This window comes from Martes martes (genome assembly GCF_963455335.1).
Source record: "Martes martes genome assembly, chromosome: 7".
In the NCBI taxonomy this organism is placed as follows: domain Eukaryota; kingdom Metazoa; phylum Chordata; class Mammalia; order Carnivora; family Mustelidae; genus Martes; species Martes martes.
In genome coordinates this window covers 124,640,416-124,657,962 of record NC_137894.1, presented here as the reverse complement: position 1 = coordinate 124,657,962, position 17,547 = coordinate 124,640,416, and the positions used below count along the sequence as shown (strand labels likewise).

The window sequence follows — 17,547 nt, the reverse complement described above, 5'->3', positions numbered from 1 at the left end:
GGCCAGTATCATTAGTAAACTCACACCTACTTTAATAACATTTTTTTTAAGTTGGATCAGATACAGGTCTGTATATATAAAAGACATATAAAATCTTCACTATGTGAACTTTGATGTTGACTTGCTGAGCAAAAGTGGCTTAATCATACGCTCTTTTGATGATTCAGATCCCAGTGAAACCAATAAAAATATATTTCTGATAAAACAAACAGCATTATGAGCTTCCAGGTAAATGCCAGAAGAACAAAAAGATTAATATTAATAAGATCCTTTTAGAACAAAAGAAGAAATCAAATATTTTCCTTTAAAATTTAAAGCAAAAGGAATATTAAATTTCAATGACACTACAAAGTTCTATCTAACATTTCATGAGAGCTTTTTCCCCAGTAAGAAGTTCATAATAGCTTTAAATGCATATGTAAATATTCTGTGGGTTGTATAATACTTGTTCTCTTTGTCATGTAAAATTGAAAAATAACATTTGATATTAAACCAAAATCAGATGTTGGAAAAATGCATCTTATTATCTACACATCTACATATCACCACTAAATACATGAGGAAAATATGTTACATTAGTTATTCTGTACATATATACTAATAGCAATCTTCTACTGCTGATTCATGTTGCTGATGCTAATGGTTTTATATGAATTTTGATGCAATTTTAACATTTCTTAGCTTACCAAATAATAACATGACAAGAAACAAAGACCTAAAGTAAGCAGTCAAAACGGTAGCAAGACATTTAAAAAAGAGGGGAAGTGCCACTTATGCCACTAAGATGGGAATGTGAGAATAATGCTGTGTTAGGTAAACAAGAAAGGCTTCTCTTTTGAATCACATTTGAAATCCCTTCAATCCTAAGGCCCCATTTATCAAGTTCAATGTATTACTTACATAGTAATCTTTGGGCTACAAGTCATACAGCTTTTTTTTTTTTCCCACTGAAAATATATTTTCATCTTGTTTCCCTGTTTTTATTTTCCACAGTCTGCTGTAACCGCCCCACCCCCATACACACACATACACAATGTACATATACCCACAGGTTATCCATATTTTTTATCCTCATATTACATGTTTTTGCAAGCATGTATATATGCATGCACGTGTGCATGTACACACACACACAATCACACAATTTCATCCACAATTTACTTACAAACTATCTACTGTGTATCTGGCTCTGTGCCTGATCTTGGAGACAGAAAAACAATCAAGATTTGGTTCCTGTCCTCAAATAGAAAACATAATTATAAAACTGCCTACTTGTTTGGTTTGCTTGACACACATGCCTTCAATATCACCTGCTAATAGAAATGCTACCTCTTTTCACAAGGGAGCCTCCTTTGTGGCCCATCTGTCTCAAGTGATTCAACACAGTCTGGTTCTAAACTTCCAATCTGCATAGTTCATCAGTAATTCTTACTCCCAGTTCCCTGGCCCTTCACTACCTAACATTATTAGACAGGACCACAGGCAGTCAATCAATACTGGCTGATTGGTTGATTGCTTGGTTGAACCACTAATCAGTATTTATTTGGAAACACAACAATAACAAAATAATGGCATTTACTAATTGATAGCTTATTAGATATCAGTTACTCTCCCAGGCACTTTATACATTTTTTTCACATTTAATTCTGTAACAGAGGAATCATCATATCTTTTTAAAGATGATAAAACTGAGGTTTTGAGTTTTAAGCAACATACAGCTAGAAAATGATGTACACTCAATGTTCTGCCCATAGCCACTAATGCTATGCCACCTTTCAGAGAGAAGAGCGCTATCTATAGATGGCGGGACCCAACAATATTTTGATTCATATGCAACCATATACTAAGGCACAGGTCAACATAAACAGCTAAGTGAATCCGAAGTACTTAAATCATGTACACAAAAAATAGATCTTAAATAAAAGCAGCCATATAAGCTATATATATTTATATATACATGTATCGTTATATGTATCGAGATCGCTATCAAAACATCTTTAAGATCATTCACCAGTTTAGACACCAGAGACATATTTTGCCTGCATAAGCACACACTGTCAAGACTTGACTCTACAGTTTTAACAACTGAAAGCGATTTTGTTTTTCATGATCTGGCTAGGAGCATTCAGTTGCAGACCTGCGTCTTATCTATACCCAATCCTCAGCACCCAGCACGAGGCCTGCCACATACTGGATGCTCAACACAGAGCAATGGAATACAATCGTTAACTCTTGAAACTTTTTTGTAAGGTGAATGTTCCACATATACCAATATGTGATAACACGTATATATTTAGAACATCACAAATAGAATCAGTGAGGAAACATTTATTTTAAGCAGAACAAGGTAAACTCACAACTCAACATAAGAAATTTTCACCACTATTTCTTAAATGTAAATGCGTAAGTAGAGAACACGTTAAAACAATCTTCTGGCTAGAATTTTAATTATGGAAAAGCTGGAAAATTTAGCGTTGTCGCCACAGCAACTACACCCTGACAGCAGATCCACTGGACACACTCAAAACCAAACAGGACATATGAACTAAATTGCAGCAGTTGTCAAGACTGTAGGCCTTAATTTAGCAACTTAATTTAGCACATTTAATCATAAACACCAAACTTATATCTTATTTCCTTGATTTTAACAATTACTAGAAAAGGAAAAAAAATACCTATAAAATATAATGAATTTTACAAAAACATAAAGAGGAAAAGATCAGTAAAGCAGTTAAGGAAGTTTCTTCCTAGAGGTCTGTGAAGCATTTTATGATACCTTATCCAGTGGTGGCACCTTGCTCACACATGTAACCTCATCAAGTATTTGTCTATGTTGTCTTATCCTTCTCCCAGTAAGTTCTTTAATGGTCATCTTTACATGTGGCTCCTATCATACTCAACTACAAATCCTTTTTGGAAGTTGGTGGAAGAGAGATATTCTGTCTTCTATTCCTAACTGACTTTTGCCATAAAAGTTGTGACTCTCAAAAAAAGAGTAGTGACTCTCTGAGAGTCCCTCGTCTTCTACACAATGCCTGACAGCAGATACTCAAATTCACACATCTACTGAAAGGAAAGCAGTAAGTCTGCCAGGAATGTTCCAAGGTTACCAACCTTCTTAAGCTTCGGTCTCTGCAACTGCAAAAATGAATTTAATAGTATCGATTTCATAAAATTTCATAAAATTACCATCAGCATTAAAAGTGCCTCACATATGGTGAGTACTTAACTATTATAGGGTTTATTTTGAGCCTCCGTTTCCTCATAGGTTAAAAGGGATCAATGAAATCTACCCCAGAGAGTTGTGAGACCTGAAAAAGCACACATACGTAAATCAACTGGCATAAATGCCTGACATATAACAGGTTCTCAATAAACCAGAATTCCCTTCTTTGCTACCTTGCCTCTAAACTCCTATTTTAAGATCCAGAAGAAATTTAAAAATCAAATGTAGTAGAAGGTTAACCCTTTGGTTGAAAGACTCAAAATCCAGCATTCTAACAAACTATCACTCTTTTTGTGGCACCAATATAGCTTTCACATGAAAGACAACAATTACCATTTATTAATACATAAAATAGGGGCAGCACCTGGGTGGCTCAGTCGGAGAAGCGACCGATTATTGATTTTGGCTCAGGTCATGAGCTCAGAGTCCTGAGACTGAGCCCCACATCGGGCTCTGTGATGAGCGTGGAGGCTGCTTGAGATTCTCTCTCTTCCTCTCCCTCTGCCCCCCCCACCCCCATTTGCGGGCATGCTTTCTCTCTTAAAAAAAGAAAACTGCATAAAATATATTCTATAAGAAATACTAGGAGAAATCTGAATAAGTCTTTAAAATTAGAATTCATTCATATTTTTACCTTTTCTTCTAGCTGGTCCTTCAAAGCCTGATATTTTAGCTTCAGTTTTCTGTTCTCATTTTCATTCTGGGTTAATTCGTCTGTCAGCCTATCACACTGTGACTTCACCTTCTCTAGCTGACAACGATGGACTTTGGCTGTATTCTTATCTTCTAGGCTTTCTGCCTGAGAAAAAGAGGAGAAAAGAAAAAGTCCACTGGCCACAGCCAAACTGTACAGCAAACAAATTACACATGATATCAGTGGGCAAAAATGTCAAGAGTTTGCTCTAAGCATCTGTACGTAACATACAGACTATACACACAAAGGAAAGGAAATGCTCCTAGCATTTATTCAATCTCTCCTTAGTGCTTACTGAGCACTTACTCAGTGAAAAGTGCTGTACTAGGTGCTGAGATAGCAAATATGAACAGTAAATTGCCAGATGCATCTATCAATTCTACAACAATGAAGGAGAAGTGCTTAATGAAGGCAGAAGCAAATACTGTGCCAAACCAAAGCAGGCACCCCAATTCTAGTGACAGGGAAAGAGGTTGTCAGAGGTGTCCCAAAAGGGAAATACTATGACCCAGTACTGACTGATCGCTTTCCTCCTCTATAAAAGGAGCTTTACAAAATTCCTGCTCAACCTCTCTCCTGGGTTTTGTGAAAGAACTGTGTACTTTCAGTATAACAAAATTACTGATGCCACCTTGTGAGGCTGAAAGGATTATGAATTGTAGCAGCCAAGAAACTATAAGTAACTGAACTTGAAAAGGAGTTTTTACCAGTGATTATTATTTCAGCGCCAACAGTGTAATAAAGTACCTGGTTTTTTAACTTTTTCTCAAATATAACCAGAATCAACTTTAAGAAAAAATTAGGAATAATATATTCCGTGTACAAAATTCAATAAAGATTTGCCAGGTATGTGAATTTTAAAACTTTTAAGATGACAATGATGCAAACACTTCCTATATGTCAGGCACTGCGCTCAGACCTCTTTGCACAGTTTTTCCTCATTGTGTCCTCGCAACAACCCGACCAGGGAGGTACTATTACTACTGCCTCCTTTTTTGCAGCTGAAGCCCAGAGACACTAATAACTTATCCCAGCACATGTAATGAGGAACTGCAGAGCCAGGAATTGAACCCAGGAATTCTAATGTGCAGGCTTTCAACTATTCTGCCACACTGCTTTTAGCAAGGTACATTTACCATTTTTAAAAACCAGCTGGGTACAACTTGACAATGTTAACTGGTCACACCTACCAGTTACTAACAGCTTGAAAGCAACTACCTATGATCTGTTTAAAACACGTGTTTTAATATCTAAAATATATGTGTTTTTTTTTTCTTTTTACAAGTGTATTGTATGTGTGTAATCAGGTATGTAGGAATTCAACCACTGGAATCAATTTCCTAAGAGGAGGTTTTATCAGCTTCAGACAAAATCTGTATTATAGTCACCTCACACGACTTCACCTAAGACTGGATGCCATTTTAAGTTAACACAGGAACTGATTTTTAATAAGGAATCCTGTTTTCACAACCTAAAAACAAAATTACAAAATAAAGCCTCTCATCAGGAAAATTGCTCAATTATGATCTTAAGTTTTAATAGAATGGTTTGCCTTTTCTTCATGGCTAATGAAACTCTTGGGTACAGAAGGTTCCCCTAAAGCCAGTGGAGAACTGGAGTTAGCTCAGGGAGCCTTAAGAACCAGCGGTGCTCATCTCTTTCCAAAACTGTCCCTCTCTGGTGATAACGTTCTTTGATAGCCTGAAGTCAAATGGGGTATATATACAACACTAAACTGGGCAAATGCTACAAATCAGGGTTTCCTCCTTGACCCCCCAGCTTTAAAACATTTACCCACACGCCAATGCCTAAATTTGACTAAGAACTTACTTCTTATGGTTTTATTAGTACATTTACATTTCACTCTAAGGTTTACAAAGTGATGTTGTACTCATGAAAACCCTGTGATAAAGACATTACTAGCCCCATTTTATTGATGAGGTGAAAAAAGGTTGGGTAACTTGACCAAGATCATATAGTCAGCAAGAAGCAAAAGTATAGAGCTCAAACCCTTGGTCTTTGATCCCCTCCCCTCAAAAAGGCTCTACCAAATGATTTCTATTGAAATCATAATGAGGTAATAACCCAATATCCTTCAAATATGAATAGGAGCTAGAATATTTCATTAAAATATTTTATATTTAAATTTTAAAATTGGCACAAGTAGTCCTAGATGGGGAAAATACATAAACCGTGCAGAGGAAAAATACGGGTAATGTATCAGCATTTATTGGACCCAGAAAAATAAAAGTGAAGCCAAAAGACAAAGAAATAGAACATTTATAGAGCTACTTGTCCCAAGTCCTCTTATACATAATTCAGTACACTAAGTCATCTGTGGTGACCATTATTATCAACTCCTTTTAATTAATATAAATAAGTAAAAGTATAGGATTATGTTAGTGAAATAGCATGAAGTAGGGGTTTTTCCTTATGGGCAAGTCATTCAGTTTACAATAAAAGTGCTTACAATCTCTGGTTCTCCTTTTAAGCTCTTATGTTGCTTTTATACCATATTAAAGAGTGGCTGAAACACCCCTCCTCTGTCTTCCAAATTAAAAAAAAAATGCTTCAAATATATATTTTATATATATATATATATATTCAAATATAAAAGCTTCAAAATATCTACAGAGTACTTCTAAGTTATATACTCTTTACATACAGAGAATTTCTCAAAGCTTTACCGTCATTTCACTATACATGAATACAAAGCACTTCCGAAAGAAAGGATGGGGGAAACTGCCTGTTGAATACTATCCACTCTGTTTTGATCCAACCCCCTTCCATTTCCTCATGGACCTTCCCTAGTCATCTCTGACAAATGGGGTAAACACATTTTGAGTTCTTCTTTTAATCTGCCACATTTGACACACTTTTTTTTTTCTCAAGATTTTATTTATTTATTTGTCAGAGAGAGAGAGCACAAGTAGCGGGGAAGGACCGGCAGAGGGAAAAGCAGGCTCTCCACCAAGCAAGGGGCTCGATGTGGGACTCAATGCCAGAACCCTCACATCATGACCTGAGCTGAAGGCAGACGCTCCACTAACTGAGCCACTCAGGCATCCCACACTTTGAACACTCTTGACATACCTTTCTTGAAATGTCCTGCCTAGGTTTCCAAGATACTATTCCTTTCTGGTTCCCTCCTGTCTCTCATATAGTCCTTTATTCTTATCTGCTGGGACCTCTTTCTCAATACTTCCCTTAAACATTGATGTTCTAGAGTTTCAGCCTCTTCTTTCTCCCTACATGATCTCATTAAAATTCCATGATTTCAACTACCACCAATGGGTCACTGGATCCCAAATATTCAATTTTAATCTCATTTTCCTCCTCAATGTCTAATCCATTATGAACTAAAGACTGTTTTGCCTAGATTTTCATGGTTAGGCTTCTGTTCTTTTTCACCTAATTCAACATGCGTTAAAAACAAACAGGGGCTCCTGGGTGGCTCAGTGGGTTAAGGCCTCTGCCTTCGTCTCAGGTCATGCTCCCAGGGTCGTGGGATAGAGCCCCGCATCGGGCTCTCTGCTCAGCATGGAGCCTGCTTCCTCCTCTCTCTGCCTGCCTCTCTGCCTACTTGTGATCTCTGTCTGTCAAATAAATAAATAAAATAAAATAAAAACAAAAACAAAAACAAACAAACAAACTGGATTTGCCACTCTTCTCTCCAAATCTGCTCTTCTATCTGCATTATCTACCTTGACAAACAGCCTCATTAACCACCTCGTCCCCCAGGTCTGTGCCCAGTCATCCTTGATTCTAAACCTCTCAACTACAGCAGTGTAGTTAAGGACACAGGCACTAGACTACCTAGGTTCAAACCCTGTCTCTGCTACTTTCCAGCTCTAAGACCTTGAGCAGTTAGGTTTCCATGCCTCAATTTCCTCATTAGTGAAAAAGTACCATACAATCTGCAGGGATTGTGTGAGGATGAAATGGTTAACGCATGTAAAGTTCTTATAGTAATGATTGGCATGAACTAAGTGCTGGGAAAAAATGTCTGCTACTACTATTATTATTATTATTATTGTCACAGCCAATCAATCAACATATGACATATATTTTATCTTCTTTAAGATCAGCTCCTCTCCATATCTCTGATTCTTCTTTGGTTTATGTCCTCATCAACTCTGACAGACTACTATGCCATATTTCATCAATATTAAGACATATTTTTCCACATTTTACCACCTCTGTCTTGGGATGTTGTGTTGCAGTTGACAGTATGTTATGTTTTCAGACGGAGGTTTTTTTCTTTCTTAGTAGCACATAATGATGAGTCTTATAACTGATGGTATCTTAGGTTGAATGAAATATGCTAAGGGCCTTCTACCTATTCCCCCAGCCTCCATTTCTGCTCTGCCCACCCCAATTAATAACCCCAAATCCACTACTGCCAGTAGGCTACACGCAACTGGGGGAGAATTCATAAAAAGCTGAAAGCATTCTACATATGTCAGCTATTTCATTATAACTTCATCTTTTATCAAAGCATTTTTTATGGCAGTTATATTTCCAGGAACTTTGAAAAAAAATTGTAATTAACCTTTGAAGACTTATCTATGTATTCACCTATTCAGCAGATATCTACAATGTTCCAGGAACTGTTCTAGGCACTGGAGATATAGCTGTAAACAAAACAGACTCCAATCCCAGTCCTCAGGGAGTTTTCATTCTAATAAAGGGAAACTAAGAAATAAATAATATGGAATCTATATCATATGATGAGAAGTACTATGGAAAAAAGCGAAAGCAGGAACGAGGGACAGATTTATCACACTCCTGACAATCATGTTATAAAATAATTCCCCTGCATGGGGATAATGCTAATACTTTTAGACCCTAGAAATATTTCCCCAGTGCAAGATCTCAGTTATGCATTTATCCAGGCCAACTTTGATTTGGAAAAGAAAGGGTAAATCTCAAAAGCCTTGGGTTTACACAGCTTATAAGCTGATCCACTTTAGTTACCATACTACTAAGGACTGTGGTTTAAACTTCTATGGCCTTGACAAGTCTTTGCCTTTTATATTTTAGGAGGTCACGGATGTTGAATGAGGGCACATTTCAGGTCCACGACTTACTGCCACCTCTGCCTTTCCTGAACTCCCAAAATAGCTAAACGTTCTTTTTAAAGGGCTTCAGTGCTCTGAAATAGGTGCTCCCAGGTGGCTGCTATAACTCATTTCAACCTGGCTGAACAGGCATGAATAAGCCTCTTTACTGTTAGTTTTATCTTCCCTTCAGTGCTTAGGAATACAGAATGATCTCTAAAAGTTTACGCTTTATTAACTTCATGAGCCACCAGAAAAATTCCTTCAGTATCATCAGGATAATTCAGCGCAGGTACCTTCAGTGTCCTAATATGATTCTCAGCCTCACTCTTTTCTTTCTTGAAGTGCTTCATCAGCTCCTGGATGTTCTGTTCGTGTTTCGTTTTCACACTCTGCAACGACGATGTGAGATCTTCCAGCTCCCTCTGGTGAACATCTCGTTCTAGCTTTAACTGTGTAATGATTGTAGCTGTTTCTTCATCTCTGGATTTCACCTGTGTCTTGAGGTCAGCAAGGTTCTTAAGTACATCTTTCCTGGCTCGCTGTTCCTCGGCCAATTTATTAGCAAGATCTGCCCGGATGGCGCTCAAGTTCTTGATGGCTTCTTGCATCTCAAGAAGTTGGGCTTTGTCCCTAGCCTGACTCTTCTTTAGCTCTGTGATTTCTTCTTCCAGGTGAGCTTTCTCAACTTTCATCTGGCTTTGAATCTTACTCTGATGCTTCAATTCACTCTCTAGCCTTTGGATAGTGTCCAGGGAATCCTTGACTTCTAGTTCAAGGTCAACTTGATGAGCCTTAACATCGCTTAGCTTCTGCTCCTTCTGGTGAAGCTCCTCCTCTTGAAGGGCACGCTTGGTTAAGACATCATTCAATTCCTTTCGAAGATTCTCTATTTGTTGTAACGCTGTATAAAGCTGCCCTTTCAGTTCATCCTTTTCTTTTAGAATCTATCAGGTTAAAAAAAGAAAAAAATCATTGTAAAATTCACCAGAGAGACTGTCAGAAAATAAAGTTTAATACACAAGGAGAAGAAAAATCCATAAAATACGATTTTGTATTTTTTCCATTTTTTAATGAAAAATTGCTTTCAGGCTAGAAAAAGAAAAATACAAACACCCTGACGTAGCACCACACTGAAATAATATGTTGCAGATTTTCTACACCAACACACATCAATCCTTGATTATAAATAATTATTTAAATGTAGGATAAAATTTAGCAAAAGAATGGGGAAAGAAAAAGATTCCTACTATAATTTACCAGAGGTTGAAATAATTAATGTTACTTAAAATAACAGTTCTTTGCATTTCAAATGCACCCTTTTAAAAAGGAGAAACCTCAAAATAGACAAGGAAGACAATATAGGGAACCATGCAGATACAATCTAAGAAAGGTTATGGTACAATCAGTCATTACTTAATAAATAAAGTCGGTAGGGAGAGGAAATACACTATGTGTAACTGGGAGTCTGGAAGCCCCAAAAAGATAGAAATAGGATTAAGATTAGGATAGGCGGGGAAGGGACACAGGAGAAAGGTCAAGGGATCAGATGTCCATCATCCTCTGTCAGCCTCTCTGCAGGGTGAAGTGGACACTGGCGGATGGAGGGAGGCCAAGAACTGCCCCTCTCGTCCTCACCACCTCCCAAAGCAATGAAAAAGCCAGCAGCTGAGGAAGCTGGAATCACCACCCCTTTCCCCCAGCACTGGCACCAAGAACAATCTCCGTCTCTGCTTACGGATGCCTGCCATGGCTTTCGCCCAGAAAAAAAGAAAATCACGATTCTCATTTCAGAATTAGAAATAACAAGTAAAAATGCAAATACTTACAAGGCAGTTTTACACTTCATATTTTGTACTTTAGTATGAAACAATTCAAGATAAACTACAATGAGTCAATCACTCCAAAGAAACAGTTTCCTCAAAACCCCGTCAGTTTTAGCAGGGAAGAACAGCATGAAGCCAGCATGAGAGATAATAAAAGGAGGTGGTTAGGCAGCTGAGCTCTGACCATAGAAAACTGGATGTGATTCTCAGTCCAGCCATAAGTCACCCTAGGGCCTCAAGGAAATTACTTATCTTTATAAAGATAATAATAGCACCTATATCATAGGGTTGTGGTGAAGACTCGTGGGAAAGAGGGCGGAAAAAAAGGGCAGAGGCTTCAAGTTCAAGGAGAAGCCAGGATCCCAGGGAGGTATTCCAGTAAGATAGTAATCAGATCCGTGAAGAGCAGGTATAATTGATAAAGCAATGCCCCAGGACTGAAAAGACTCAGGGCCACAGAGGAAAGAGATTACTTTGAAAGGCAGTTAAAATGGCTAAAAATATAGGTAAGTCTAAGAGTAGATGTATTATTTTTCTATTGCAGTTTAACAAATTCCAACAAACTTAATAGCAAAAAATATACCATTTGTTATCTCCTTGTTTCCACGGATCCCAAGTCCAAGGGAGGTATTGTGCCCAGGGTTTCCTAAAGTTAAGTCAAGGTATCAGCTGGCCTGGACTCTCACTTGGAGGCTATGGGGGAAGAATCCATTTCCAAGTTCATCCACGTTGTTGGCAAAATTTAGTTCCATGCACTTAACACCCTGGTCCCTATTTCCTTGCTAGCTTTGGGCCAGGGCTTGCTCTGGGCTGCTAAGGCCACCCACACTCCTTGGCTCATGGACCCCTCAGACTCTGAAGCCAGGAACACCACAATGAATCTTTCCTTTGTTTCAAATCCCCCAACTCCCCCCTCTCTCAATAGCCAGAAAAATTTCTATGCTTTTAAGGACTCCTGTGATTAGAATAGGCCCACCCAGATAATCTCCTTATCTTAAGGTCAACTCTGCCATGTAACAGAACCATGAGAGTGATATCTCATCGTGTTCACAGGCTCCAAGAATTAGGGTGAGTCATCTCTGGGAGGTCCACTTACCATACTAGAGAAGACAGAAACTGGCAGAATCGAGTCTTGGCTATAAGGATAATGCAAGCGGGGCCTGAGAACAGGAGAAGTGGCTTCAAGACCGTGCTTAATGTTTGGAACAGATAACACAGGCCCTGGCTAGGAGTTAAGAGACTTCCCTGCTGCCCAGAAGATAAAGATTATATTTTCAAGATGGAGATCTAGCAGGTAAAACATCTTTGATTGTAAAATACTGTATTATCTTCCTAAAGTTGGTTTAAACAGCGATATTTATTTTTCTCACATAACATGAACACCAGAGATGGAGCACTTCAAGAAGAGTCCTTCAAAAACTCAGGCACTGCTACTCTACAATTCTCTAGATTTTGCCCTAGGTTTCAGCATTCCAAGTATCATATCAATTCATGACAAAGGTGGCACCCTTAGAGTGGACAGTCACAGACTACGTTAGTCAAGTTTGCAAATTCTTTGGCAATAAAGATACTAAAAACTAAGTTCTATTTGCTTTTTGTTAATTGCTTGGCTAGTAGCCACAGCCCAAGATTTTGTCTAGACATTGTCTCCGAATCGGAAAATGACAGTGTCTTAACTGCCACCTCAATATTCTGGACATTCCCAGGCATCCTCAGTTGAATAGGCTTTATCTTGAGGGAACTCAAAACAATAGACTTGGATCCCCCTTGGCCAGAAATGCTGAAGTAGAAGCACTTGAAAGGGGCCTGAGAAATCAGACTTGTTTTTCACCTCATTTTTATTTCGGCTAAGGTTCCTAGTTCCCTCTCTTGCTTGGACTAACTTCAGCAAGGACAGATCATTTGGCTAGTCCATCACTGAAAACCTCCAAATTATCAGACTACGTATATTTGGATTATAGACTGCAGATTTTCAGTCTCTCTACCCCCAAAAGATCTTGCTCTCTGCTTTTACTATTTATTTTTCTCCGCTTTTAGACAGGCAGGCTTCAACCTATATTTGTCTTTCTCTTGTGGAACTGTTCTGAAGGCTGCAGTAAGATCACAACACATGCCAACATCCTAAAGTTTTCATACCAGTCACTTATACCCCACTCTGAGGCACAGCATCACTGCCCGAAGGTAGGATTTCTGATGGTTCAACTAACAACTACTTCCAGTAGCACAGTTTGCCAACTTCCCCTTTAGAAAGGTATGATGCTCCTGTCCCCACTTCAGTTCTCCACTTAGTCAATCCTACATTTTAGGCTCTTTTACTTAAAGCTCCTTACTCCGAGAACTGATGTGTCCTATCAGCTTGAATATCTTCTGCTGAGAGTAAGAGAAAACTCCAATTCCAGCTGACTTAAACTACAAGGTAATTTAATATTCCAGGCAGAACTGTCCCAGACATGGAGTCAAAGCTCTAGGTCCACCTCTCTGCGCTTCTCTTGGCAATACCTTCTGGTGTGTGAGACTTCGTTCTCAGGACCACAGTAAGACGGCCAACTTCTGCAACTGCAGGCATCACAGCCGAATACAACAAAACCAGAGAAGGGAAAAAACCTCTCTTATGTATCTTCTTCAGGGGTGAGTAAATGTTTACCAGAAGCTCCCCCAACAGACTTCATAACTCATGCTCCGTTGCTCAAAAGAGGGTTATATGCTTGGTAACTGGCCTACATTAATTTTTGAATGGAATGGAATGGATTGAATGGATGGGGCAGAGAGTAGGTGGGGATAACAGAGACCACTACAGAAGCCAACTGATGTTTCCAGGTAAGTTTTGCCAGTACATTCAGGAGCAGAAATGGGAAAAATAAGAGTTGGGTTGATTCCAGATTGAAGATCAGTTAGATGTGTGAGGTGGAAGAAAGAAATCAGATGCTGGTGAGCATGTCATCAGAGCAGCTCTTCATGAAGTTCAATCTGACAGGAAAAAACAGATTGCAGGAAATGACTGGTCAATCCGAGGAATGTGGAAAGATCAAAATCATATGGTAATCATTAAAAAAGGAAAAGGAAATAAAAGAAATGTGTAAGATCAGAGACTGAAATTTTGCAAGTAAAGATTTGGACATGGAGAAATTACAGATGAGGACAGTTTTTAGCCATGGAAATTGGCTGCTGAGTGACTTGGAGGTCACTGTAAAATAGGAAATTAGTGAAGTTTAAGGATGCTGAAGTTTAAAGTTGCTGAGATGAACTTTGTAATCACCAAAGACGATGACAAAAATGACATGTAATGAAACAGGCTGAGGGGAAGCCAGGTGCAAAAATCCTTGAGAAATATAGAGGCATAATGGAAAAATATGTAGCAGTCAGGAACAATGAGAAGAGAATGTTCTAACCAAGCAAACCCAGCTTCCAAAGAAGAAAAGCTGTAAGAGAAGATTACGAAGGGACGATTGAAAATGGCTGTGTGAAGCCAGAAGAATGATACTGTCTAAAACCATAATAAGAATAGAAACGAACTTTTCAAGGCCTGACCACAAAGTACACACAGAATTTTGTTTCCTAATTAACTGAAAGGTAGACAAAATTTTTAAAAAGGAAGAAAAGTTATTTTTCTGCATATGAAGGTATGGAGGTATGAAGGCAGATGGATTCTGGGTTATTCTAATATATCCGTACTTTAGCTTTTCTAAAATTGCCTATGGTAGAACCATATACACATTTAAAATGTATTTAGCACTGATACTTCTTTTCAACTTTTAAATTTAAAAATTCAGCTGTTAAAAGCTGTTAAAAGACAGTATATATTACATATACTCCTTTTTTCCTCAGCATGAAGGCAATACAAAAAAGGAAAAGATGGCAATTTAAGATTCTTGAAGTCAAATATTATGAAGCAAAAAGCTCAATCCAGGGCAAACCAATTCTTCTGCCAACTCAGCGAGAAAAACAAGCAACCTAAGAAGCATTCCTATTATCCATATTAAAATATACATCTATGTATTTGGAAATATTCAGGAAAGTATACATTGTGATCAGAATCCAAGTTCAAAATTTTTTCCTTTATCATTTTCAAAACAATTATAAGAACCAACAACTTCAAATAGCACTTTAAAAGATACAGACAAAAAAAAAAGTTAAAGATAAAGACAAAAATATCACAATAAATGAGATTATTTGTATCTACAGAATTTTAGGTCCTCCATTACATGTTTATCTACATATCTCTAAAGAACATCATATCATGGTCCCCTGATGTAAACATCCATGCCATTTTCTTTCAAGGAAGCACACAATCTGATGCTTCTGGGGTTTTTGTGTAATGATACGCTATTCATTTGACATTCCATATAATTCGATAACAAAGTAGTTTTGTAATAGGATATATATCTAACAATCTTACCAAACTTCCAAAAATGTAAAAAAAAACAGGAAAAAAGTAAATCAGAGCAATTTTTAAGAGAATACAACCCTTTAGCCTTCTACTACATTTTTAAGTGGCAAATCTTAAAGCAGAAAATAAATTACACTGGAAAAAAGAGAAATGGTAGTAGAGAAACACAAACACTGTATTGTTTGAGCATAGAAAATGTCTCAACAAGGTTACTTATTAAACAATTCACTCTGCAAAACATAATGTGTTTTATTTGGAATTTAGTATTATTTTTATTTTAATATATACTTCCAAATATACCCTAGAGTCACTTTTTGAAAATAATTAGCTCAAAAAAACAAAAACAAAACAAAAAAAACCATATGTTGTATTCCTAATGCCTTGGGGTGGTTTTGTGATTTTATTAAAAATTAAGTACTCCTTAGAGGTATTATTCAGTAAGACATAAACATATAGACGCTTTTTTCCAAAATTACAACATACTTCCACATCATGGATTTACTGGACGCTTACATGTGCAATGAAATAGCTGTTACCCTTTCTTCCTTGATTAACCACTGCTCTAACTCCAACATGCCGCATTCATTTTTAAGGCTTTTAAAGTGGAAATTACAATGCCTGCTGTGATAATTGTGATACTACCCTAACTGTGGCAATCACTTTAAAACTACTTCTTTGCTTATCATTAGCAATGCTAAGTGATAAAAATAATTATATCAGGAGCATTCTGGGAAATAATTGTTTAACAATTTTGAGTATCTAAAAAAACTCCATCTAGAAAGCTCTGCACCATAGATTAGGATACTGTCTGATGACATGGACACTTCTACATTTCCTCTAATTTAGTAAAATCCCCAGATGGTTTTCAATCAGTAAGTCCCCCCCACCCACCTTCTTTCTAGCTACCTCCCCTACAGTCATGCTCCTTGAACCAGTTGCCAGCCCAGACTGACAACAGGATAATCAAGGTAGAGCAATTTCCTGGGATCAGATCAGTTCAGCTTCAAGTCTGAAAGCTTTACAACTGCTTTACCTCAGGGCAACTAGTCACCCAGTATGTGTCAGATGGGTTAAATTGAAAAGCACTCCACAATGAGTGCAAGGTGATCGCTTCCTCCATCCTCTAGATGTCCACAAAATTCGTATCTAAATGATAAAGCATCCTTTCCAGGACAGCTCATCTGAAATAAGCATCTGTCACTCTTAAGTGCTGACAATTGATTTTATAAACATAATTGCCTTACATTGTGTTTTCCTTTGAAAGAAAGTCAACTTATCCAAATGATTATTCTTTTGGAATGTTCAGAATTCTTGACAAGTGACAAATGACAAAGCAGAAAGACTAAACATGGATAAAAATCAACCCTGACTTTCCTGTTTATTATCTTATAAACATCTAGGTTTAATTCAACCCAAAGATATAGTTGAGAATCAACACTGGAGCACAAAATCCATTTAAAGTAACTGATGATACACGGGAAAGACGATGTGAAATGCATACACAGATCAGTGAAATGCTTTTTGTTGCAATCAAAAAGGCACAAAAGCAGAGTCTTAAAGAGGCTTGTGACCTGATAATACTGCTCAGGCAGTGAGATTATGAACGTCATTCATTTAACGAAAGCTATTATAGTTGCTGCCAGAAAATGGTCCAGTAGTAACTACTACATGTTTAAATGTTCCTTTCCAACCAATACTTAAGTTGGAATTTACTAAAAAATGAGATTTTAAAATACATGCACTGGAGGAGAAGTCAGGTGATATTATGGAGGACTTTGTGATTTTTTTTTCCATTTGAAAATCAAAGAATAATTTCAACTTAGGGAACTAAAAGCCAAACTGGGGGAAAGGGAGGGACTCTTTTTTTTTTTTTAATGAACATATAATGCATTATTAGCCCCAGGGGTACAGGTCTGTGAATCGCCAGGTTTACACACTTCACAGCACTCACCATAGCCCATACCATCCCCAGTGTCCATAATCCCACCACCCTCTCCCTACTCCCCTCCCCCCCCCCCCCCCCGCAACCCTCAGTTTGTTTTGTGAGATTGAGAGTCTCTTATGGTTTGTCTCCCTCCCTTCCTACCCCCAAAACCCCCCACGTTGCATCTCCACTTTCTCATATCAGGGAGATCATATGATAGTTGTCTTTCTCCTTATTTCGCTAAGCATAATAGAGGGATCTCTTTCTAAGGGCCAACTCTAAAAACTCACAGAATGTTAAACTATGGAGAAGACTTTAAAAACTTAAAAAATTAAATTACCTTTTACCTTGAAAAAGCCAAGACACAAAGACTCTTCTATCAAGGACATCATGATAGAGTACACGCACAGTACGGCACTCAAGTGTTTGT

General features: G+C 37.8%; 1 protein-coding gene across 1 annotated transcript in view; it reads right to left on the bottom strand.

The window, feature by feature from the left end:
* The window catches only part of CEP128 (centrosomal protein 128), a 396,464-nt gene that overhangs the window by 262,416 nt on the left and 116,501 nt on the right, over positions 1-17,547 (bottom strand). Inside the window, exons 15-16 of the mRNA XM_080808359.1 lie at positions 9,277-9,927; positions 3,861-4,025 (exon numbers count right to left, since the gene is read on the bottom strand). Of these exons, the coding sequence (XP_080664485.1) occupies positions 3,861-4,025; positions 9,277-9,927 (816 nt within the window). The remainder of the gene's footprint in view (positions 1-3,860; positions 4,026-9,276; positions 9,928-17,547) is intronic.